The sequence below is a fragment of the Rhamphochromis longiceps genome, linkage group LG23 (genome assembly GCF_057381845.1).
Source record: "Rhamphochromis longiceps isolate RC_006_pf linkage group LG23, R_longiceps_female_GT1.1, whole genome shotgun sequence".
Taxonomy (NCBI): Eukaryota; Metazoa; Chordata; class Actinopteri; order Cichliformes; family Cichlidae; genus Rhamphochromis; species Rhamphochromis longiceps.
In genome coordinates, this window is record NC_140578.1 from 17,907,903 (window position 1) to 17,934,613 (window position 26,711).

Below are 26,711 nucleotides of genomic sequence, written 5' to 3' on the forward strand. Positions count from 1 at the left end.
TTGAAAACTGAATTGAATTTATTTGTTATACTAAAAAATAAAGGCTAAGTGGATAGCATTTTCGATTACATCTCAGTAATAATAATCAGTAATATGAGCTATGTTCCCTCCTGGGGGACGTAGTTACCTTACTGGTAACACTTAAGGGCATGTTAGAAAGAGGTCACTTACCTTTTCTCTTAAGATGTGTCATGGCCAAAATAATATCAAGATATGAAAGGATGAAGAGACTCTGTATTTTCAGGAGCTCAGAAGAAACTCAAGTTATCTCTGTGACCACTTGTTTTATACCCTACTCCTCAATAGTCTGTGTGACATCAGAGCACATAGCAACAGCTTAGCAACCACCTTTCCTGTTTTCACCACATATATGGGACAAACACTGAACCACTAATAGACATGTGACTGTGACAACAGGAAGTGCACTAGTTTGATGAAACTGTTTCTTCTCCTAAATTAAGCAGATATATAGAGAGAAATGTTCTCACTGTTATTTGGTCTACTTATTTAGATGTGAATGATCTGATTCTAACCAAGAAAGCATCCTGTCTTTCTCCACAAGATGTTCAAGTTCAAGTTCAAGTTCAAGGTTCAAGTTCAAGGTTCTTTATTTGTCACATGCATAGTTATAGAAGTATAACACACAGTGAAATGTAGCCTGACACGCTCCTCGACATGTGCAAAAAAATTGGGGGGGGTGTAGAGGAAGAACATTATATATATATATATATATATATATATATATATATATATATATATATATATATATATATATATATATATATATATATATGTAGTATATACACTGGGTGAATGTGCAGTAGTAGCAGCAAGCAGGTGAATTCTGTACATTAATATGAATAGACATCTGACTGTTTTACAGGATAGACAATATAAACATATTTAAAATTAAAGGAATTGAAATGTACATTGTGCCTTGGTTTAGTGTCTGGAAGAGTCCTGACTCAATCAATTATAGATGATGTGAGAGGGCGGGTGTGTGTGTTTAGGGCACGGATGGCTTGGGGATAGAAGCTCCTCTTGAGTCTCTCTGTCCTTGCCCGGATGATGCAGAACCTTCTACCAGATTGCAGAAGTTGGAACAGTTTGTTGCCAGGATGGGACGGGTCCTTCAGTATCTGCGCTGCTCTAGTCCGGCATCTCCTGGTGTAGGTGTCCTGAAGCGGGGGGAGAGCAATCCTGCAGCAGCGTTCTGCTGTACGGATCACTCTCTGGAGAGCTTTTTGGTCCTTCACACAGCTGTTCCCAAACCACGATGTCATGTTCTGTGTGAGGATGCTCTCCACAGCGCCTGTATAGAAAATCCTGAGGATCTTTGGAGAGACCCTGAACTTCCTCAGTTGTCGTAGGTGATACAGGCGCTGCCAAGCCTTTTTGGTCTGGACCTGAATGTGGGCAGCCCATGTCAGGTCTGAGGAGATGTGGACACCAAGATACTTGAAGGACTGCACCCTCTCCACTGGAGCTCCATTGATGATAATGGGCTTGTAGTCTCTGTGCTGACCCCTTCTGAAGTCCACCACCAGCTCCTTGGTCTTGCTGACGTTCAGCTGGAGGTGGTTGTCCTGGCACCACGATGCCAGATTCTTCACTTCATCCATGTAGGCTGTCTCATCGTTGTTGGAGATGGCACCCAACACCACTGTGTCGTCAGAAAACTTCACAATGGTGTTGGAGCCATGGGTGGCCACACAGTCTGAAGTGTAGAGGGAGTAGAGCAGTGGCGAGAGGACACATCCCTGAGGTGCTCCTGTGTTGATGGTGATGCTGTTGGAGAAGCACCTGCCCACCCTCACCACCTGAGTTCTGCCAGTGAGGAAGTCCAACACCCATGCACACAGACGGCTGTTAAGTCCCAGATCCCTCAGCTTTGTGAACAGTCTGCAGGGCACTATTGTGTTAAAAGCTGAACTGTAATCAACAAACAGCATTCGCACATAGTTACCCTGTTTCTTGTCCACGTGGCTGAGAGTGGTGTTTAGGACGTGGGCGATGGCATCCTCTGTGGATCTGTTGGATCTGTAGGCGAACTGCAGCGGATCTGTGGTGTCTGGGATGGAGGAGGAGATGATGTTCTTCAGCAGCCTCTCAAACACCTTCATTACTACCGAGGTCAGTGCAACTGGCCGGTAATCATTCAGGGATGAGGGTTTGCTGTTCTTGGGCACAGGGATGATGGTGGATCTTTTGAAGCATGTGGGGACCACAGACTTCGCCAGGGACTCGTTGAAGATGTAAGTGAACACACCTGCTAGCTGGTCAGCACAGCAGCGCAGCAGACGGCCGGTGATGCCGTCTGGCCCCGCCGCTTTCCTTGTGTTCACTCTCCTCAGTGCCGCTCGGACGTCATGCTCCGCGATGCTGGTCACCGGTCTCTCGCTGATGACGTCACTGTCCTCGGTAGTCAGGCGGTAGATAGCATTAGCCGCCTGGCTAACCTCGAAACGGGCGTAGAACTGATTCAGCTCGTTGGTGAATGCAGAGTCAGCGTTGATCAGCGCAGTGTCCCTGGCTTTGTAGTCCGTAATGGTGCGTAGTCCGTGCCACATACTCCGTGTGTCGCCCTGGTGGAAGTGGGACTCCACACGTTCCCGGTACCGGCGTTTGGCATCTCTCACTGTGCGCCGCACGCCGTATGAGGCCGCTTTGTAGGCGCTCATATCGCCAGTGGCGAGACCCGCGTTGTAGGAGGCGGTCCTGGTGTTTACTGCAGTGCGGATCGATCTGTCCATCCACGGTTTCTGGTTTGGGAATGTGGTGACTCTCGCAGTGGGGATAATCTTCTCCGCAGTGGGGATAATCTCTTCCGCTAGCATATTGACGAAGCATACTGCTATGTCACAACATGTCACAACACGAACAATAAAGAAAACGTCAATAATCACTGACACTTATTATTCCCAAATATACTTGAAAATTCAAAAAGTACCAAGTGAATAAGAGTTATGATCACACACTCAAATAAGAATTATAGATGACTAAGAAGTCTTTTTTAAATATATAAGTTAAAAAATATTGTTTAAACTCTTAACACTGTTTAACAGGAAATGTGGTCAGTGATACGAAGACCATGTCACATGTGCATATCTGTTTATGGTTGGTGAAATGAGTGTATTAATGGGACCTTGAAAAAACATGGCATGGGAACATGGCAGAAAAAGCTGTTTCTCAGACTGTTTCTGTGAGTTTTGATGATGATCCACCTCCTAAGAACCGAACTCTGCCATGGCATGCATTTTTAATTTCTCTTTGTTATTTAGGCTGATTGGGACCCAATGAATGTAAAAACAAAGAATTACCGGGGTTTTTTTTAACCTGATTTTTGTTTCTAAGAAAAATGAGAGCCACTTACGAGGATATTCGTTTAAAATTCTGATAGAACAGTGGCAGTATAATGTCCTCGTAAGTGGATATCAGGCCCTTGTAGAGCAAAATTTTGTATTTTGGTCTAAATAACCCAAAATGTGATGTCCACATATATGGACGCAAGGTCCTAGGAGGTTAAAATTATTGCTGACCTAGTAATCCACTGAGTCACATTTAACATGCATTGCATGTTGTTCCTCTCACAGCTGTGCAGCAGGTGTACCAAAGGGTAGCACAGGCGGTGAGGTTGCTCTCAATTTCTTAACAGACTATGTGATCTTGATTCTTGTTCAGCTTTTTTCCATGTGGCGGGGTGTGGTTGGTTTCACAGCTGCAGCAAGGCAGACACACCTGAGTGATCACACCACACCTGCAGCCTGTGACTTCAAGATGTTAACAGCTGCCTTACGATTTAAGTTAATGTTGTTGATACTCTGAAGTTGGTGTCAAAATAATCCACCAAGAGTACCTTTCTCTATCTGTCTCTCTGTCTCTCCCTCTCTCTCAGGAATTTGATCAACTCTATGTTATTCATAACCTGAAATTCAAACTCACATCTGACCTTTGTCATTGCTTAAGCATTTTATGTTGCTTTGCCTGTGTTGCTCTTTTTTAGCTCCAATATTTTTCTGCTCATTAATCCTGGCCCTGTTAACATCTGATACTATATCCATTCATTTTGTGTTTTGCTTAATGCAGAGGAGCAGAAATTGGGTTTATAAACACTCATCTCTCTTTTTTCTGTGTGTGTGTGTGCGCGCACGTGTGTGTGTGTGTGTGCAATGCTGCGTGTGCTACTATGTGAGCGTGTGTTTGTGCATGTGTGCTCGCAGAAGGAAGGTCATGGCAGGAGCTTTTTTTTTAAATGCATTTCCAATCAGCTTTTTTACAACAAGTGTAGTTCATACAGTGGAATAAATGTATTCTTTCCGATACTTTACAAATATGAAACTAAAGGTTTTGCGTTCATGCACATTGTGAAACAAGAATCTCAATATTTGTGTCACAATGATTTCTATAAAAACATGTTGTTTACGGGGATAATGTGACAAATCTTTTGTGGGTCCTATTAACCCTTTAAGACCTACCATAGAACCAAGTCCGCCAGAGCTTATATTATATTTTTACATGCTGTAGTGCCATTTTTGGGAGCATTTCAAGTTGCTATATATCAATACAACCATTACAGCCTAAATTTTAATAATATGCATGCATTAAGTGCATAGTAATTACATAAATTACAAAAAAGTCCAATAAACTAAAAAAAAATTTAAATCTTTTTTGTTTTTTAACATATATTTCTAGTTAGAGAAATTTAAGAGGCTTATCCCGCAAAACTGTAAATACAAAAAAGTTGCACAAACTAGTTTCCCACCACAGGAAATTTATTTTGAGTGTCTTCATAGTTTTATTTTTGAAATACACCAATTTTTATATACTGCAGGAAAATAAATATTATAGTGCAAATTTTCAAAAAAGCAGCATATGCATCAAAATAAACTATTTCCAGCAGTGCAATATGAGTCCTCAGCATCCCAGAAACGACACAGAAAGTCATAAAGTCAAACATAACTTTTAAAAACACCAGTATAGGCTCATGAGGCCCTGATGGTAAAAAACTACATTTCCGCGAAAATGACATCACTTCCGGTTTCGGGCAGGTCATGGCGGACATGTGATAGTTCACGCTGATGGACGTAGGAAGTGTTATGAACAGCTGATCGGATCGGCAAAGCGAGTTTCTGGAATAGTATGTTTTTGTTGCTGCAAGTGCTTTTTATGCAGTTTTTGCAAAGCTATATGTGGAAGGAATCTGTGACCTAGGACAAGCTGATGGCATAAGATGTAAGTACAACTCCTCCGGTTTCATATGCAAAAAAAATTTTTGCGCTAGCTCACGTGGTTGCAGTGCTACCGGGATTTAAAAATAGTTACGCAAAATGGAGCATGCCCGCTCTGACCGGTTTTAAAGGGTTAATGATCAATGGTGATTGAAGCGGAAGCTTGAACCCTGGCTCTGGACATTTTCATGACAACTGACAGCGCAGACATCTACTAATGGGAGAACATGTTTTATCATCATAAAGTCTGTGATATGAAGGATTGTTAAAGTGTCACTTCAGTAATGCTGCTGAGAGAAAGAAGTGTTGACTCATGTTTTTAATAGATGACTTAAAACACTAAACTCTAATTTCAGGGGTTTATTTTAAGTTTACAGAATAAAACATCTGGTAAGACGATGGTTTTTACTTCTCACTGTTCGTTTTATGTGTATCTATTTACCATGTACTGTATGCTACTTTGCTCTGTGGACTGTTGTTGGGATTGAAAATGTTTGATTTCTTTTACCGAAATAAGTCTTGAAGATATGTTTAGCCTATTTTAGAGTTCAGAAATGTAGAATTATTGTAGAGACACTGACACTGCCCTCGATGTAATAAAGGCCTGAGTGTCATAAACTTAGGAGTAGATTTCTAAGAGACCTTCCCCCACTTGAGCTGTGAAAGTAAGACAAAGAGAAGTTAATGCTGAGTGGAAATTCCCCAGGGCATACCTGGGTGGGGGTCTCAACATTTGTAACTGGATAACTGTGGTCTGGAACGGGGATGGACTTTTATGACCCCCCAGGAAGTCACGTACGCAGAGGTACAAACACATATATACAGATGCACTTACACACAGTCACTCACGCGCACTCACATAGACACACGGTCCTTTAAGAACCTGCAGTTCAAAAAAGTGCCCCTCCGACAGCCAAACCCATCTGTTCTCTGATTGGATTGTTAGATTTGTGATTGACATGACATTGACCAATCAGATGAAAGGAAGAAAAATAGGGTCAAAATTCGTACTTGTAACTTGCAGGGGTTTTTTTGGCTAAGTCCACACACAAATCTTTTTTACGCACATACAAATTCTTTTTACACATACAAATCTTTTTTACACACACACAAATCTGTAGCTGTATATTACACTATCAGTGCTTGTTTACTCTTGTCAATAATTATATTTCTAAATTCTCTTTGTGCAGTTACAGGTAAATAATATCCAATATTTTATCTAAATGACTGCTTTGTCTTCGAAAAGGTGAAGAGCCTGAGGCCAGTGATGGTCCAGTTCTACTCTAAGTACATCCTTACAGTGGCTCACAGGACAAGGCCACATTCCTGTCCTGCCAGAAGAGAGTCTTCATGCAGTTCAACCACACCTGTCATAGTCCATATAGTGTTCATGCAGTTTTCTACCCAGCAGTTACAGCATGTCCAACTGCCTGTTCAGCATATGCAAAAAACATATGATGAGTTCAAGCATGTGATGATAAAGGCCTTCAATTGTGGTTTTTGTCATCACAAGTCTGGCTGGCTGATCATGTTTAGAAGCATGATCAGCAGTGTTGGGTGTAATGCGTTACTAGTAAGTAAAAAAGTAAAATTTATTTATATAGCACTTTTTAAGACAAAAACACTGTTACAAAGTGCTTCACATGAAGACATGTCAAACAAACAATATAGCAACATAGAGGAAATATAAAAGCATATCAAACAAGCAATAGTACAATATAAATATAAAATAAAACAACATATTACGCATTAACATTACCCAAATGCCTGTCTAAACAGATGAGTTTTAAGCTGTTTTTAAAAAGAGGCCACCGTGTTGATGGTGCGTAGTGAGGAGGGTAAACCATTCCACAGTATTGGAGCCAGGGTTTGAAAAGCGTGATCCCCCTAAGTAATGTGTTACTGTAATTAAATTACTTTTCCACTAATTGACTAATTACTGTTTATTTTTAGGTATTTTAATTACAGTTACTTACAATTTACTTGCTTTACATTGTAAAATAATTAAACTCGCTGAATATCATTATTTCATTTCAATAATTTATCTTCTAAACGTAGAAGTAAACTCTGCCGCTTTAACATCGTAGTGCAGGTGCACGTCATTTCGCGCCAGTTTGCTGCATAGTCGTATTCTAAAGCGGAAGATGTCGGACTATGCTGAAGCGTGTGGCTGTTTTTTGAAATGGACATATTCCCGTCTTTTCACTTTTCTGAAACAAGCAGACAAGAATACTACAGTAATATGTAAGCTATGTCCTGGGGAGAAAAAACTATCGGCTGCTGTTAATAGCAGGAGTAATCTACTGAAGCGCCTGACACGAGAGTATAGACGAACACTTCTGAGTGATTCTTGTTTTTATTTTAAAGTAACTTACCCAACACTGATGATCAGCCAGCCAGACATCTGGATGATTATATAGAATAAACAAAAAACTAAAGAAGACATGCGTTATCTTTATTATTATTTTACATTTTTCATTGTTAGGCATTAGGTTCATTGCCATTGAAATCCTTAAAAGAGTTTTAGTAGTCCTTGCCAACTTCTTTCTCTCCTCCATGTTACTGTGCCAGCTTGTCAGCATCTATTTGGGATTGGGAGTGCAACAGAAAGTAAGGAACTCCAAAGTACCATTAAAACCAGGAGAGGTTCTTATTTTTCAGAAGAAGGGATTATTTAAAAGAATTCAAAAGAAATGATCTCAATGTCATATGTGATTTAAGAACCCTAGAGAGTACTTTGCAAAATAACACGTTTTGCACGCTTATAATTTCACATTCTGATGGGCCAAGCTATGACTGTCAGGGATGGTGATGTAGGTACAGAGCATGTGAGAGTGTGGTTAAGTAAATGTCTCTTCCAAAACTAGATGAAGGCACAAGGAGATCAATGGCAAGGCGTAGAGATTCAGAAATTCACCATCTTCAGTCTTCAGTGGACATTCCAATTTCTGGCACATAAAAACCTGTAAAAGTTGATTGTAGAGTAGATCTAGGAGGTGTTTTGGTGATCTGAAAACATCTGCATGTCAAACATAACAATGTATGTATGTCTTAAAAAAAACTTTAATTAATCATACACTCAGTAACCCAAGAATTATTAATAATTATTATGGTAGTTAAACACAGTGTGAGTCATATATCATATCATGTCAAACAGGGGCGATCCAGTAATGCTGCACTAATTAATTAGACTAACTATTCACTTTAGCTAAAGTTATTAAGTTAGCTAAAGAGCTGGGATGCTGTGTAAGACATAAATAAACCTAAAATACAATGGTTTCTACAGTCTTTTTACACATTTCCCTACTGTAGGGGTCTCTGCAAGCATACGGGGCTCTGAGAGGGTACAAGATGGCAACTGTGGAATTCTACTGGAAACATTCAATCATATTTGTTTGTCAAAGATGAACCCAGGGCAAACTAAGCTAAATTAGCATTTTTAGCTACCAGCATAACAGTTACTGTTAGGCTCTCGTTTGTTTACATGATGCTTTTTCTTATACAGGTAATACATTTATTACCAACCTGAGAGTTTATCCGCCTGTCATTTGACATGACGAATGACTTCTGAATAGTGTACTTAATCTGTGCCCCGCTCCAGCTCAAGATGCTTTAGGTCCGCTCAGTAACACTCCGCAGGTACAACGTAGCTCTATTAACCAGCGCTCAATTACTAATCTGACTGAGTCAAAATCATTTAATGTAAGTGATGAATTTTCTAATGTGACTTTGTTAAAGTGAATTGTTAAATGTTGTCATTTTTATGCTTACCATCTCTACATTGTTTTAACTCTGTGATGAAAGGAATTCTTTGTCCATCTCCCCAGATTCTCGAGGTTCTGGGTAGGGGCTGTAGTGTTTTATCACAGGCACATCCTATCTGGAAGATCTGTTTCTTGTGATGTTGCTTCCTGCTTTTATGACCCTTGGTCAGCAGGAGGTCATACACACACATTCTTACACACCCACACACATCTACATACAGTGCCAAGGGGGGTTACGAGGGGAGGTACATGTAAACTACTGTGTATTGTGTGAACTGTTTTCCCAATAAAAGGCAGCAAGCGGAGGCCGTCGGGGTCATTTCGTGGTAAATGACCCCGATGTCGTGGTAGACACCGACGAGGCCTCCCTTGCAAGTAAATCGATCGATCGCTGACTGTCTTGTTTTCTTCATGATGAATATGTCTCTAAACCAGCGGGGCTTGTGGAAACACAGACCCAACAACTTGTTTTAGTTGCACTTGCAGCAGCAAAAAAGAGACCTGGCCATTAAGACCAAGCATAAGTTTGTAAAATCAGGCCTGTACAGTGGCCTTAACTTCCATTTCTTTGCAATAGCTCGTATCTTGTATTAGTGGCCTTCTTTATGGACAGTGAAATTGTGTAGTTTTCCAAAAAATAAATAAATAAATCAAAGGACATGCATGCATCAGAACTACTAATCATCGCTCATATTGAGCCTACTAAAATTAAAGTCAGAGAGTCAAAGCAGAGCACAGCACTTTATTCCCAACACACCAACAGGACACAGACCATAGAAAAATACCCACAAATTAGTCATTAAAGTCTGAGGGCTGCAAACAAACAAGCAAAATCTGATTTCTACCGAGCCTCTGATTTCAACGGTTGAATCCGACAACAGGATTTAACTCTTCTGTTAGATTAGTTTAGCTCACATTATTAAATCAATAATTACAGCAGCTGAATACGGTTGGCATCTAGGGTATGACCTCATCGTTTCCCAAAAAAAATGAAACACATACAAACTGAGAAGTGATGAGTATGGGTGTGAGTATGAGCTGAGATGTTGGTGGTTGAAGGGTTCAAAAAACAGACATTTGCTGGCCCCACTTTTCAGTGAACAGTCAGTGCTTAGGGCTGTCAGGAGGAGGAGATTTCAGGCAGTGGCAGGGGTGGCAGCGGCAGCTCTACGGGGTCGGTTTTGTCAGATTCTGCAGCGCTGATTCCTTCCACCTCCTGCACAATGGGTTTGGTACCAGATGGCCCGGCGGGGCTGCCATCCAACACGCGCCGGTTCAGCTGGACCATGGTGGTCTTGGAGGGCATGGAGGACTGTACATCCTCCGTCAGTGGGTGTTTACAGTGGAACAGGATCAGGAAGCAGCGGTAGAACTGACAAAGAGATTTGTTTTTGTTTTTGTTAGTGGTTTTAATATAATATATGTCAATGCCAGTGTTGGCAGCTATTCTGTCTTAAGCTCCATCCTCACTTACCCAATAACCTCATCTGAAGTTTGTTGATTAGCCAAATGATATGCCATGAAAGTATATTTTTTACGATGTAAATGGGAGTTTGTGAGCTCTCCAGTCCAAACTCGCTCTGTATGATAATACCTGCTTCATTAACAGACAGATGTTGATGTTATCTCCAGGCAGATAGTCTCTTACTGAGCAAACATGCTATTCACAAAATAAACCAAATGTTTCTTTGCTTATCAGTGTAATTAAATTTAATTTGTTTTCTAAAACAACTTGTAGCACCATCACCAGCCTCAACCGCTGAGACATGGCTGAATGCATTCAAAGATGCTCTTCTGCATACCTTAGTAGTAACAAGCGGTAATTTGAGCTCGTTTCCTTTCTAATTGCTCTAAGCAGTCTGGACATTCTCCTCTGAACTCTGGCATCAACAAGGGATTTTCTCCCAGAGAACTGCCACTCACTGGATTTTTAAAAAATTTTTTTAAAGACTACTCTCTGTAAACTGTAGAGATGATTATGTGGGAAAGTCGCAGCAGTATCTGGATCTGGCTCCCACAATGTCTTTCTCCTTCATTCTAATGCTTAGTTTAAATTTCAGCAGGCCGTCTTCACCATGTTTACATGCCTTAATGCACTGAGTTGCTGCCATGTGACTCGCTGATACTTATGTTAACAAAGAGTTGAATAGATGTTCTTAATTAAAAAACAAGCAAAAAAAGCAACATCGTTTTTTTTTTTATTTCAATTGTCTTACTTTTTGATCTTCCATTAAAACTTTAAGGTGTAACTGTATATCTTTGTACATGTAGAATCAATTAAAATATTTAAAATATTTACAACCAATATATTTTTTTTCAGTTTTTTAGATATGTTAAGAATTTATTTTCTATTTTTCCTTCTTATTCCTTTAGAGCAGGGATGCCAAACTCCAGTCCTCGAGGAAATTTTTCCATGTGTCCCACCTGCAACACACCTGAATACAAATAGTAGGTCATTAGCAAGATTCTATAGAACTTGACTGCATGCTGAGGTGGCAATTCAGCCATTTGATTCAGTAGAGTTGAGTAGAGTAGAGTTAGGGGTTGCCACTTCAGCATGCAGCCAAGTTCTATAGTCTGGCTAAAGACCTACTAATTTTATTCAGGTGTGTTGCAGCAGAGACACATGTAAAAGTTTCAGGACACCGGCCCTCCAGGGCTGGAGTTTGACACCCCTGCTTTAGAGAGCTAGGTTGTTCAAAGTATGGAATATTTATTTGCTATTTAAAGTTCATTTTTTAAATACAGTTTTAAATAAATATACGATTTTGAAAAAAAAAAGAAAACATTGTGATGTACTTTGTTAATGACATCATGTGTGTTTCTGTCTGTGTGTAGGCATCATACTTATGTAGTTTGCACTGAGATTAAATTAAAAAACAATCCTGCCACACCTCTCTGTCTCACTTAAATTAAATATTCAAAAAGAAAAAAAACATGAACATAAAAATGTTCATTTACTCATTATATTTATATATATGTTTAGTTTTTCCTACACATTTTTTTAATATGTATATAATGAAAGTTGGAAAAAAAATCACAAAATCTACATTAAAAATTAGAAAATATTATTTATTCATCTTACTTTTTTGGTGCATGTTTTAATTTATTAGCATTTTTATTTTCTTCCTCATCAGTGTGTCAGTGCTCCTACCTACCGTACTGACAAATCGTATTTTAAGCCCTGTTTCTACCTGATAACAGCTCAGTCCAGCACTCACCTGTTTGTTCATGAGGATGTAGATCACAGGGTTGATGACGGTGCTGGTCTTGGCAAGGATTGAAGGGATGACGCTGGCAACGGGGCTGATGAGTCCTGGCTGGCCAAAGGTGGCCATCATGGCAACAATGCCGTATGGCATCCAGCAGATCAGGTAACACACCACCGTGGTGATGACCATGAACAGAATGTGAAACTCTCGCCGACGAGCTGCTGTCCGCCTGATACGACCCACCTGACAGACAAGACGAAGGGACTTTATCATTAAAACATTTTCAAAATTGTCCCATCAAAATCTCATGACACGAAAATAGAACATAAATAAGTATACAGAAATAATAAAAGATAAAGACAGAAAAACCCCTGTCAGAAGCAACAAAGCACAAATATTGTAATATTTAGGTAGTAAAAATATCTTTAAAAGTGTAAATACCTAAAATAGCAAATTATAAATTAATAAACTGAATAATGTAAATAAATATGCAAATTTAATTAAAGGAAAAAAATATATGTAACATATATAAAATATATAATATATACACACATGTCTACTAAAAACTCTTTTAGTTGACGTTATTGTATTGAAAATATAAATTATAAATTAAGTTGCCAGATGTTCAGCATCTGTGAACGTGAACCACCTGTTTGACGGCATAGAACAGGCGGCTGTAGCAATACACCATGATCAGGACGGGGAGCCCAAGGCAGAACACAAACAGACAGATAATGTATGAATGTGAGCGAGATGACTCCTCAGTCCACGACACCGAGCAGCTCATCCCCGCCCCCTCCAGGCCATAACTACTCCAGCCCAATAAGGGGGGCACTGTCCATATCACCGAATACAGCCACGACCCCCCCACTGCCAGCAGGGGTTTTCTGTAGTCCGCCGACCGCTTGTTGTACACCATCAGAGTGCTGTAGCGGTCGTAGGACAGGATGGACAAAGAGATCAGGGAGACGATGCCTAAGAACAAAGACAGGATGTGATCAGGTTAACTTAAAAAAAGGACTCATCTACAATTTGGAAATAAAGAAAATACATCCGTTAACATGCAGAAAAATGAATGGACTCCAGCTCAAGTTTAATCCAGCAGCCATGAGCAGATTAAAAAACAGAATAACTACAGGGCTACAGTAACCTTAGTAAAAACAAAGAATAAGAATGATAATTCCACAGAGAGCAGCATTTCAAAAACATATACTGCATAAAAACTGTGATCTTCAGCAGTAAGCAGATTGGTATGTTGCCTTGGAACTGGGAATGACCGACTCTTGACAGAAATTTAAAGGCAACATAAATAAAGGAATTACCCTGGAAGTCCACTTACTGTACCTGCCGCTCAGTCTAGAGGGGCAGATAAGTGCAAATCATGATAGTGTGGAGGGGTCACCACTACTTCAGCTTTCACATCTTCAGTACTGACTCCATTTGAGCTCTGTGCAGTAACTAAATCATGTTTAGCATCAAAAATTGTAATTTGAATAGATTTGCCTTAATTCTGCTGAGACTATTTACAGTGAACAATGGTCAATGTTAAAAAAAACAGTCATAAAATTTGATATTTATTTTTCTTTCTTTCTTTGTAGTAAAAATCTGTAATGTGAGACATAATATTTGGCATCTTCCTGTTTGGTGCCTGTTCCTACCCCAGGTCAGCCTGTTATTTTTTACCTCCTTTACCTGAGCTGGTAAAATTAGTTGTCTCAGTGAAAATAGGCTCCTGCTCTCTTAACATTATACCAGCATACTTGTTCAAAAAATGTCTTTCAGCCTAACAGCCACTGTGGTCACTAAAATCAACACGTCACTGGTCTTTGGTCAAGTTCCTGTTTATTTTAAGAATGTTCTTATCCACCCACTTAAAAAATAAGCTGACCCTTCTTTTCTTAGCAGCTACATACTCTTCTCTAAATTACTGTTTACTGCTAAGATTTTGGAAAAGGTTCAGGCTGAGCAGCTTACAGCTGTTCTGGACAAATACAGCATTCTGGATAGTTTTCAATCCAGCTGTTGAAGAGCTCATTCCACTGCAACATGTTTTCATAGAGTGTGCTGCGATGCATGAGAATGTTCTGGTCTGTTGATTTTGGACGTGACCTCTGCCTGTTATACTGTTGACATCATGTTAGATTTGTATTGTTGATTGTCATTTATGCTTAGAAATATTTACTCATATATGCTTAGAAGTGTATATAATCATTGGTGGATTGAAAGGATGTTTCATCCTAAAGTAACAGCTCTGTGTGTTAGGGAGTGCATCCGTTCTTCTAGAGTGTCCTTGGTATAAATCACATACTCCCTAGGAGAGTTTATCTTTTCTTGTTGATTTATGGTATAGCAAGCACATGTATATCTGTTTAAGTATAAGAGCCTTTTGTTAGATGGACTCAGACATCCTGGCACTAGCTTTAGGGAGGCTTCACAGGGTCACATCTTGACCTACATACACACACACACACCTACATACACACACACACACACACACACACACACAGTATTCTTTGTTCACATGTATACCTATGTAAGACGTCATATGTTAATGAACCTATGCATATTCATGTAACCACAATAAAAGGAGTGCTATGGGGAGCCTGGCTGAGAGTCTCTGACGGAGGTCAAGTGGTGGGACGACACTTGGCTCCAGCCAGACACCTCCCTCATGCATGAGTAAACCAGAACCTTGTGTCTTGCTTTGCAGTGTAATTATATTGTCTTCAACGTTCCAGCGAATAGGGTTTATGCTACAAACCTATCATTAATTGGTCCTTCGATGCCGGCTCCCTGGGATCGCATTCACCGAGGGGGGGGGAGAGGCACGCTGAAAGACTGACGTCAGCCAGGAAGTTCCTGTGGATTCGCTGTCTGTCCTTCTCCTCGATAAATGGCGATCGGCAGGATTCAGGCTGATATTACACGCTAAGCAACGCCAAGTAAGTTTAAAGAGGCCGACTCTATAACCGTGTCGTTGTGCAGTCTCTGCCATTTTGTGAGGCGTTGAGAAGTTCGCTGCTTTGTGGAGCGATAACTGGGTTAGTGTCCCGAAAAAGAAGTTTTGGTTAAATCGCCCAAGGGTCCCAAGCGTCCGGTGTGTGTCCGGTTTTGAAATCGCCCTGGGTGTGTGTCCCGAGCGTCCCTTCATTGGGTTTTGTCGCGCGAGTGGGTGAGCGTCCCACAGCTGGGTCAGGGTCCCGAGCGGTCCGGTGTGAGTCCGGAGTAGGCCTATTTTGTGTTATTGTCATTTTCGTCGTCGTCTCGTTGTTGTTGTTGTGTGTGAGTGTGTGCGGAGCAGAACGCGTGGTGTGTGACGTCAGCAGTTGTTGTTGTTATTATGGTTTCTAAGCAACCAAGAGTGAGTTAGAGGGAGAAAGACGTTTGTGCTGGACTTTGCTCCTGGCAGCACAAAGTATTTATGTATAAAAGAGAGAGAGCGAAGGCTCCACAGCTGCGTGGGTGCACGCGAATGCGGTCGCGCGGGTTTCACGCGGACCTGAGCCGTGCGGTTAATCGCAGGCTTATAAATGGAAGAGATTCAAATGTTAGAAGTTTTCAGAAAACACACCAGCCTTGAAGAGTGTGTGGAAAAGGCCAGCCCACATCAGCAGCTGTGCTCTGGTGGGTGGCTTTCCCCCCACCCCTTCCTGACACAAAATGTTAACAGCCTGTGTGCCAGACCATGGACGTAATTGAGGTGGATAGTTGTTAAAAGTAATCTACATTAAGCTTGTGGTTGCTTAAATTCAGTACAATGACATGTGAGGTGAAGTGATATAGGTAAATATTTAAACTAATGAAGTGCATAGAGGCACTTGACCTGTGTGAAAGACTGTCGTCTTATTATGAGCCATTGTTGAGATATACAGCACGCCTGTGAAAACAACTAATATGCTGCAACTACTGTGTGATGTCGCGTTGCAGTTTTGTTTTTGTTTTTTGAGCTGATGAGCAAGCTACACATTATCAGATCAAGAGCTGTCTGAGAGCTGCTCAAAGAGAGGGAAACAGAGAGTGTGCAGCGTTTCCATGAGCAGTTTTTCTGCACCTTGACTCGTGTGTGTGTAGCATCAGTTTTTGTTTATTTGTTTTGTTGGATTAAAAATAATTAAATAAAACTGGTGATCATGCCTATGGATCACCATGGCGCATATCTCCAGCCATATGGTTTATTTATGTAGATGAAAAAGTGAGTGTGAATGTGTCTGACATCACAGTGTTTTTGTGCACTGTGCAAAAGTAATTGCCTTTGATTGTGAGTGAGAGCAGTGATTTTGCAGATCACAAGCTATTGTGAAGGGAAAAAAAAAAGAGTGAAAAAGAGACAAATTACATTGTAGACGAAGAAAAATAATCATAGGAAAAAGGTTTTGTGTTGATCAGCCGAAAAACAACTACAATGTCATTTTCTGCTTTTAAGAAAGGATTGTTCACACAAACACAGACAGAGAGATGTGTGATGATTAAGCAGTGATGATAATAATGAAAGTCTCTCAGTCTGTCGTTTACAGGTGGGGAACGGACCTGGATCAATCCTACACGGGCAGCAGTCGTAAGAAAATTATAGGTTGAAATCATTAGAAAAATTAGAAACACTCAGCCAGAATTTTTGGCTGAATTGTTTTGCAGCTTCCCGTCCTCATCCTGAACAAGCAAGATCCAAGGAAACGAATCTCTCCCTGAAGACACCGAGTGCAGTTTCAGAAGCACGAGCATGAACATTTAACAGTGGACAGGAGTCCAAGAGACAATCTGAGCAGAGAGGTCCAGCAGCGCTGTGGGCAAACGGCATCAGAAAGAGAAGAACCATCATCTAGATTGGATGGATGGAGATGCGTTTCCAGCCAGCTGCAACCTCACTGTGTGTGAAGGACTTTTGAGAAGACTGTCTGAGTTTGACATTTGCCATGTTTGGAGTGAGATGGCAATGAAAGAGACAGTGGGACAAAGAGAGACACGGGACAAAGCTGGAAAAAAAGCTGACTGCCATTGGACTGAAAAGTGGGAGAGAAGGAGAGGAGCAGAGGAGGACTGAGGCTGCTGTTTTAGTGTGGCCAATCAAATTAGGTTAAGGAATTCGGGGAGACAAGCGACTGCCTGGAAGTGGAGGACTGACACAGTGTCCAGACCACCACAAAAGGGGGAAGGGGACAAGCACTGAGGTATGCAAGTGTGCTGTTAGAAAATGGAAAGGTGACACCACACATGCAGCTAATATCCACCAGAGATAACACAAGACCATACACAAAGTGTTACACATTAAAAGAGGGTATTTGTAGAAGGGGTTAACAACACACAGTGTGGTTGCCGATGGTAACCTGTTTCAGAAGATACATAAAAACAGAACATATATTAACCCTACTAACAATTCCAAACACAAAATAGCTTATGAAGATTAGACAACATTTTAAGTGTGTGAGTCTGTTTATTATCTTGTCCAAGTCACCTCGTGTGATGTAAAGACCAGTGAAACTCATAGCACATTGCATGCTCTGCTGGATATACAGCTCCACACACATGCAATGAAAATTAGCTTGTTATCTTTCATCAGTGTAAAATAGTGTCAATTTAGCAGACACTTGTTATCAAATACTGAATTTATCCTAAAAAAAATTGACTGTCCAAGTTGCAGGACAACAATTTAACTTTTGTGGAAAACAATCCTGGTTTGACTAACCAGCGATCAGACAATAAATTTAGTGTTAAAATGGTAAATTGGGAGAAGCTTCCTGCTTGATTGATGCAGCAAGTAATTTACTGTATGAGGGAAATTGTCTTTTGTGATAATATTTTGAACATGCATTTCTGTCGTCCTGTCAACTTAGTGGGTTAATAACTGATATGCAAATTAGTTGATCGGTTCTTAGATTAATGAAAGGTGACTGAATTTTAGCACGAGTGAATGAGATGTGTTGGAGTTTGTTGTGTTGAGTGGAGACCCTATAACATTGAGTTTCCTGTTTGATGTGCGAGTGAATTCTGTATCTAGATATACAACTCTGAATACGTCAGAACAAACGTTTTTTGTGAAGTGCATGACAACATGTTACATGTTTTATGATGAAGGAAAAAGGAAAATTGAATAGAATAGATCTGTGGCCTAAATGAGTGACGAGCACAGACTTGGTGATTAAACTCATAGCTAATATGACATTAGGGTTATGTTGTGTTTTGTGCAGCTGATGATTGATTTGGAGTGAATCTAGCTGATGATTTTTCTTCTGTTGTGAAGTCGAGCCTGCCGATTAGTATGATGGTATGATGCCATGAACCATGCTAATGGTATGATTTACCTGAGGTGAGGAGTTTGTGTCATGACTTAACAAGGCCTTTTTATTTTGATACTTTTACAGTGCACTGAAAGTTTGGTTTGATAATTTGTTATTTTTCATTTTTATCTTTTGAACAGGCACTGATTTTGTTTGTTTATTTCTTTTCTTTAAAGCAGATCTGCACGTCGGGAATTGAAAGTGCTATGCGACCGATCGAGAAAGCCACTCATTTGGGACAATTATTAAATGAAAGTCCCTGTCCAAAACCGGATTCAGCGATATAATCCTATCAAAAGTTCTTTTTCTTTTTGAAATGACGTCATTTTGCTGAGAGTGGAAACTAAATGCGACAATCGATTCCACTATCAGCAAAGAAAGCATGAATGAATGGAAATAAAAAGGGAAGCTGACTGATTGGTAAAAGAAACTGTGAGAAATTGTATACATCTGCGCAGCGCTAACATTGCATTTTTTTTTTCTACAGCATTACAGTTTTTCATGTGGTTTGATCACATGATTTATACCAGGACAACTGGTTGATGTTTTTCTACTATAGGATTTCTGGGTTTACATGTGACTGACATTCTTTCCACAGCTAGGGTTGATTTTATGGTCTTTTTTTTATGGCACCTCTGGAACCTGTTGACCTGTGTCTGACCTCCGTCTGCCCACAGTCAATGTGTATTGCTAATGTTTGTTTCTTTGAGAATGCTGTGGAGGATTCAGCTGAAACGGACAAGTGACATGAGTAAAACAAATAAGAGATTGCGGTATTTATGGAATAGTTTATTATGGGCTCTTTGCTGGCCACTTTGAGCCCATAATAATAATATGTGAGTGGAGTGACTTTGCTTAAGAGAAGTCACCGATTACGTTAATGTTAACTGAGCACATGGGATGATCCATGTTTGGGGCGAATTATGGTAATGATAGTGATTTAATGATTTGAGAAAACATGCACATGACACTTGTCTTGCCCGTGCTGAATGCTTACTACTCTTTTGATATAATTGTTTATACGTGTGAAGGTTGATTTTATTTCCAGATCTTGTGTATGCAGGCTCCTGGTGGAGCCAGTTTTTAAGACAGGGATCCAGGTTTGGTGAGTTGACGCATGAGCGTGTCCATGCGTCAAGAGGTGGGGTCCAGAATTAATATTAAACAATGTTTACTATTATTGTTGCAGTGATTTGTGTGATTAGCTGTTTATTTACAAGTATTAAATCTATGCAAGTGGTGCATCCATGTTCAGATGAGGCTTCGATGGCCTATAAGTGAAGTTCACTGAACTAAAGAATGTGGTTTGATGATTGTTGACATGCTCTCCAAATAGAAGTTTTTTTGAAATATAGTGGTGCAGCAGTGAGGAGAAACATTCCAGGCATAGCGGACAGCCCAGGCAGTGGTTGAGGTCAAAGATCAAGCTGGTTGGGGCCCATCATGAAATCAGACCTTGGAGCCACAGCAAGGACCATGAAACTGCCTGCAAAATAGAGGAGAGGATCGTCCACAAGATGGGAGAGAGACTTCAGGAGGATCAGAGATCATCTTCAGCACAGCAGACAGGACACAGAGAGCTGTGCTACTAAGCTTCCAGGAGATCAAGAGGAGACTTCCCACAGCAAGATTTTAAATAAAATGAAAGATTCAATATTGATGCTGAGGAAGACAACTAAGGTGTACGACGTGCTCTGCCTTAAACCTTCAGCAGCGTTGGAACACGAAAACTCGAGGGATGAGGAGCGTGCCAAGCTCCACCGACAGCGCAGAAGGAGTTCGAGGATGACATCATGATTCTGTGAAAGCACAGGAACCAGAAACTATGGTGGTGATGACAGCAGTTTACTATGAACATCACCTAATGTGCCACTGTACTGTGCATACGATGACACTCTGAAGGCTGCTGGGATCATAACAGCAGTAAGACAACCCTGCACCCTTTCCACAGAGGTGTTTCTCTGCAGAGCGTGGACAATTAAGGAGTCATAAATATCCCCCTCGCAGGACGAAGGCTTGAATGGGGTAATGAGAGGCCATAAAACTAGAGTGCTGAGAGGTCTGCAGCTTTGGAAATAGCTGAGACCCATGTTGACAAACAACAAAACCAACTGGTATGTTTGAATGTTTATTCTACATACGTTTGGACTCTGGTCCTATGGACAATGATGGAAACATCTGGAAGAGACATTCATGACGCCCTGCAGAGCTCAAACCACCCTGCAGAGAGACATGTGATTTGCACACCCAGAGGAAGCATCACCAAGCTGAGATGTTTTTGAAAATGTTACTTTCTTATTTTCACTATTAAATTAACAATTTCTTTGTTTGCTTGTAGGATGCAGTTTGCCATGAGATGAGATCAATGAGGAATGAGATAACTGCTAATACATTTGTTAAACTGTGTATTTTTTCAGTAATTTAGGGTGATTTGACATATGCTGAATATAACAATGTTTGCATTGAAACTGTCAGACATGAGGTATTCATAACTGGGAACTTTTCAAGCATAAAGGTCAAAAAGGGGGGAAATGTTAGATTTGTATTGTTGATTGTCATTTATGCTTAGAAATATTTACTCATATATGCTTAGAAGTGTATATAATCATTGGTGGATTGAAAGGATGTTTCATCCTAAAGTAACAGCTCTGTGTGTTAGGGAGTGCATCCGTTCTTCTAGAGTGTCCTTGGTATAAATCACATACTCCCTAGGAGAGTTTATCTTTTCTTGTTGATTTATGGTATAGCAAGCACATGTATATCTGTTTAAGTATAAGAGCCTTTTGTTAGATGGACTCAGACATCCTGGCACTAGCTTTAGGGAGGCTTCACAGGGTCACATCTTGACCTACATACACACACACACACCTACATACACACACACACACACACACACACACAGTATTCTTTGTTCACATGTATACCTATGTAAGACGTCATATGTTAATGAACCTATGCATATTCATGTAACCACAATAAAAGGAGTGCTATGGGGAGCCTGGCTGAGAGTCTCTGACGGAGGTCAAGTGGTGGGACGACACTTGGCTCCAGCCAGACACCTCCCTCATGCATGAGTAAACCAGAACCTTGTGTCTTGCTTTGCAGTGTAATTATATTGTCTTCAACGTTCCAGCGAATAGGGTTTATGCTACAAACCTATCACATCACATTATGCACAAAAACCTAAGAAGCTGGGTGGGTGGATCAGGATCTGTTTTGAAATGGTTTTCTTCATATCTGTCTGAATGAAGCTTTTCTGTGGCTGCTTGTAGGTTAGGGTCCTCTCCATCCACGTTTTATGTCCTTACTTGACTTGATGCACCTGATCTGCTGTTTGGTAAACAACCTGTCACTTTTTTTTTTACTGTAACCCTCAGCATCATTTGAAACTATATCGATCAACTGGAAGTATAAACTGAGCCTCCAGCTGCTATATTGTCCAGGCTCTTTAGAGGGGATGTCACCATGGCGACAGGTAAATTGGCGCTTCATCAAAAGAAAAGTTGGAAATAATCATAATCTTTTTCTCACTATACCCAAGAAGTCTTTAATACCTCAACAGTTTATCAGTAATTAATAATTTATTTAAAAGAAAAAGTGGCTGCTGTTGTGATTTGGTGCCATATAAAAAAAATGAATTGGACTGAGCTGCAAAATTGCCATCAGGCAAAAGGCACAGACAAATCCAGTACTGCTTAAACTGACCCCCCCCCACTTCCCGCATTGCACTGATAACAACTTTCAGGACTGTCATTGCACTCTGCACAATCATTCCCTCAGGTGTGTATTTATTATTGTTGTTATTGTCTGTTTGCTGTTTTTAACTATTTCTTTTTTTCTGATGCCAATCTAAATTTGTTGTACTTGTTAACAACAACCAAGGTTACTAATAGGGGTGGGTTTTGATAATCGATTTATCGATTAAAATCGATTCTGGCTTGGATAACGTGATATCGATTCATTAAAATCCTGAATTGATTTTTTTAAAATGCCCGAAACGCCAGAATCTCAGGTTAAACCTCACAAAATTTCAAGAACCACCGAAAAGCTAAAACAGTAAATGAGAGCAGGTACACAGATTCTGCACAAAGATGTAAACGCAAAGCTCGGACCCGCCGACGGATCAGAATCAGTGAGATGTCGCCTTTCTCACCCGACGGCACGGACACGGTCGGGGTTGAAAGCCAACAGCTCGCTGATTCCAATGTTTCGGCGGGTCCGCGCTTTGTGTTTACGCCCTTTTTACACTGATTCTAAAGCTGTTGGTTTTATCTCTCTCCAAACATTATTGACCGAACCAGCAGCAAAAGAAGATCCAAACTACACTTCACATAAACATCGTCATGAATTCCCTCTGACTTTTGCTGTTTTGCTTGCACCATGATAAAATCACACTTCATTCACAGCTCTCTCTCGCTCTCTCTCGCTTTTTCTATATACTTCAAGAACAGTTTCCCGTCTAAAAATCTGTTTTCTGCATTATTCACTTGCTTGTTACGCACAAGTCTACTGTTGTTTACAGCGCTGTCGGCCGCTGTTTTTTTTTCCCTTTTACTTACTTCTGAAAAGAAAGACTCATTTCTGCTGTTCAATAGGCTTCTGAACAAATGTAAACTTTTTAAAATTATACAAAATGCAAAACGCTTAGCTGTGTCTGTAATAAAACCGCTGTAACTTCAGAGGTAATGTTCATATGTTGATTAATGGTTTTCTTTCGTTTTTGATGTACTGCAGAATATTTTTATAAAATCCCAGGCCAGGAAAATCACCTTCATGTTTTTCTGTGTTTTATCTTCAGCTACTTTGACACAAAGGCATCTACTGTGATGCTCACACTTTTGATAGAGTCTTGCGAGTGTCAGCTTCCTTTTTATAGATACAAAAATATGTAAATGTACTGATCTGAATTATAATATTTCTGACTGTCTGAGGCAAAATTTCTCAGATTTAAATCGAATCGAATCGTGGATCAAATCGGACCTTGTGAATCGGAATCGAATCGATTCTAGAAATCAGTGACGATACCCAGCCCCATAGCTGGACTGGCCATCGGGCATACCGGGCATTTGCCCGGTGGGCCGCTGGTGATTTTTTGTTTTTATGGGCCGATGGATTTTTTTTTTTTTTTTTTTTTTTTAGGAAGGGTATATATAATGAAAGGTGTTGGATTGGCCAGTTTGTCATGATCGACTCTGGGCTGGACCAATTACAGCCGAGGAGGCCGGATGCACCCGCCCCCTTGTTTAGCAATCACGTGATTTTCGCGCATTGCATGCCGGGAACTAGTGGCAAAACAATCAAAGTACCGCATCAAATGCAAGCATTTGCAGCACCGCAAAACGTTCAATCTCCGGTTCCAATACCTTCTTGTTTTTTCTTTGCCGCACAAAAAAGGAATGTACAAAACAAAAGGAGGACAATGCCGGTCCGTACAAAGACAGACTCGATGAAAAGACAAAGAAAAGATACGAGGAAAAAATCAACGGAGTGAAAGGGTCAGACCTTTACGAGCACACAGAGTGGACAAAAGACGTCAGCGTGCTGCCCAACTTTCACCACGCTCAGATTTATAATTATACGGTTCTGGGAGTGAGTGCATACACTCATGAAGTTTTTAGTAACTTCAGGTCACTGCAACAAGCCCAGGTACAGTTTACCGACGGATGGGTGCAGGACCTTGAAACGCACCGTGTAGAACGAAAGACCATCGTACGAACAGAGGTAAGTTTACCAGTCTCACAAATCGTCGTCATAAATACACATTCGTTAACCGTTTATTAATATAACCTTTGAGCTCAACGGTAATTAATTAGTAGTGGAAATAATTTCTGGTAGCATTACAGAAATGTAGCAGTGACAATAATATTGTATGTTGTAATCGCAATGGACAATTAGTGATACAAAACAACTGTTTTACCCTGTGAATAAAAGTATATGTTTTTTGTCAATGTACCATGGTGATAACAGAAGCGAAACGCAATATTGTGTCAGGACAATTCACTATTAATGCACAATAAATAAAGGAGCATAGCGCGACAATTTCTGTTCAGCGCCAGACTTGCTTGTAACCTATATCACCAATTATGTTAAGAAAAACGACGTATTAACTACTACAAAACTCTGACCTTTGTGGGAATGCTTGGAGCAGACTAACATGTGAGCTGGAGTGTTCTGAGACGTTATATTTGGTATATCCAGACCATCCGTCGGCTCTTACTTCGGAAACATGGCTTAAAAAATTTCTCTTCAACGACGTAATCCGATAAAAAAAAAAAATGATCTGTTTACCCGTCGGCTTTCCGTGGCTGTCATGCGACCGGCTATTGCAGTTAATAATACAACAGCTTCTTGACATTTTTTGGGTTTCTTTTTATCGCTGTGTAACTGAGTTCAATTGAAAGCCTGCGTGCGCTAGTACCTCTTGCCACAAGTTCCCAGAATCCTTTGCGGTTTTACCCCTGAATGACGTCACATTTTCAATCTTTATCCTGGTGGGCCGGTCTCTAGTCAAAATGCCCGGGCCGATTTTTTGTCCCAGTCCAGCCTTGCCCAGCCCTAGTTACTAACCAGCCAGACTGGCCTTGATCCATGTCTGTGAAACTGAGCCTATACAAGTCTTGAAGCTGCAGCTCCATGTAGCTCAAACTGAGCCCAGGTGAGAACAGAGCAGGTAACAGTCCACTTCCTGTGGTCTGATTATTTTCTGTTGTGTGCTACATTTAATAAAACCACCCAGAGCTGATTCTGATCACATTACCAGAGCTCATGTGTGGGTCCCCTGAGGTCCCGTGTTCGGACAGAGGTTTGTTATCTGCAGCAGGCAGCTGCACTTTATCTGCATCTCCACCCACTTCACGAAACATGGCCCACATGACCCCTGAGAACTCAACAGGTGGGAGAAGAAAACATCAGGATCAAACCTGTGCACTGCTCAAATGTAAAGCGAATAAAGTGCAGCTGGATCCACAGAAAATATGGAATAAATAAAGCTGTAAAGTAAGTAAACACTGAATAAAATCGGCAGCATGAAAAAATAGAGGACCGCTTCTTAAACCTCTGAAAGCTGCAGGGAGTCTGGTTGGAGACTTTTCAAAATAAAGCGCAGAAACGTTGACATAATCTTTTCACTTTTGCTGTTTATAAATAAAGTTTAAAATTAAGTTTAACTGTTTGTTTCAACAGAAAAACTTTTTTTTAAGTTGCTCTTAAATGAAGCCAGTGATTGGTCAGCTCAGACCGGTAACCTGACAGAGCCTCTCGGGCTCTGAGGCTCCAGGGGTACATACACTTACCGAAGCACGAGTTGACGAAGCCGTACCACATGCAGCCGCGGCGGCCGTACAGCCAGCGGCGCTGCAGGCTGGAGGCGAAGCTGAGGGTGGTGCCGCACGCGCACACCAGCATGTCGCTGACGCTGATGTTGAGCAGCATCATGTTGACGGGCGTCCGCAGGCTCTTGAAGCGGCAGAACAGCACCAGCACCAGCAGGTTGTTGAGGAAGCCGAACACCATGATGGAGCCGAGGCACACCGACACCACCACGTGACCTCCGCGCGACAGCCGCTCCAGCGGTGCGTCTCTCCACTCCTCGTCCCCTTCCTGACCCGGAACGGTGGAAGGCTCGCTGAGGTTAGAGGTCAGGTTGAAGCCGCTCAGCTCCGAGAACATGTCCTTGTGCTCCTCCTGCTCTCCTCTGAGTGGATCCAAGTCAGCTCAGCTTCTCATGGCGCCTCCGCGCTGCGCTCTGCGCCATCCTCCTGCTGAAGACCCCCGCTCGGATCAGGCTGTTTGATAATCCCCGGGCAGGGAGGAGTCCGAGGACCCGCTGAGGAAGAGCAGAAATACTCCTCACAGCTCCGAGCACAGCGAAACACACTTTAAATACAGAGGGGAGAGAGAGGAGTGACGACACACAGAGAGAGAGTGAGGAAACTGTGTTTCAAATGACAGGAGGCAGAACACCTGAGAACAGCTGCCTCAGAGCAGGCGTTGTGCCAAAAATTCATTTTTGCCCTTATTTAAACATTGTAAATGACTCGTTGGTCTATAATCTATTAAACACATGTCAAACATTTCTCTCATGAGTGATATCAGCTCATTTTGAGAGAGGACATGTCAGGGTAGAAACTGCGATCTGTTTTTGGCAGAGTGACTGTTGAATATCCTTCATTTATGAAGGATAAAAAGGAAAAAGCAACAAAAACAAAATGTAAGAAAAGTAAAAATGTCTTTATC

The 26,711-nt window shown here is 41.0% G+C and overlaps 1 protein-coding gene across 1 annotated transcript; it reads right to left on the reverse strand.

Moving 5' to 3' along the window:
- Positions 1-9,733: 9,733 nt before the first annotated feature.
- On the reverse strand, positions 9,734-26,317 carry LOC146641569 (pinopsin-like). The gene is made up of 4 exons (XM_085399564.1): positions 25,769-26,317; positions 12,854-13,179; positions 12,214-12,447; positions 9,734-10,364 (listed from the first exon to the last, which is right to left on the reverse strand). The coding sequence occupies exons 1-4, from the start codon at positions 26,142-26,144 to the stop codon at positions 10,113-10,115; spliced, it is 1,188 nt and encodes a 395-aa protein (XP_085255690.1). The 5' UTR covers positions 26,145-26,317; the 3' UTR covers positions 9,734-10,112.
- Positions 26,318-26,711: the final 394 nt, after the last annotated feature.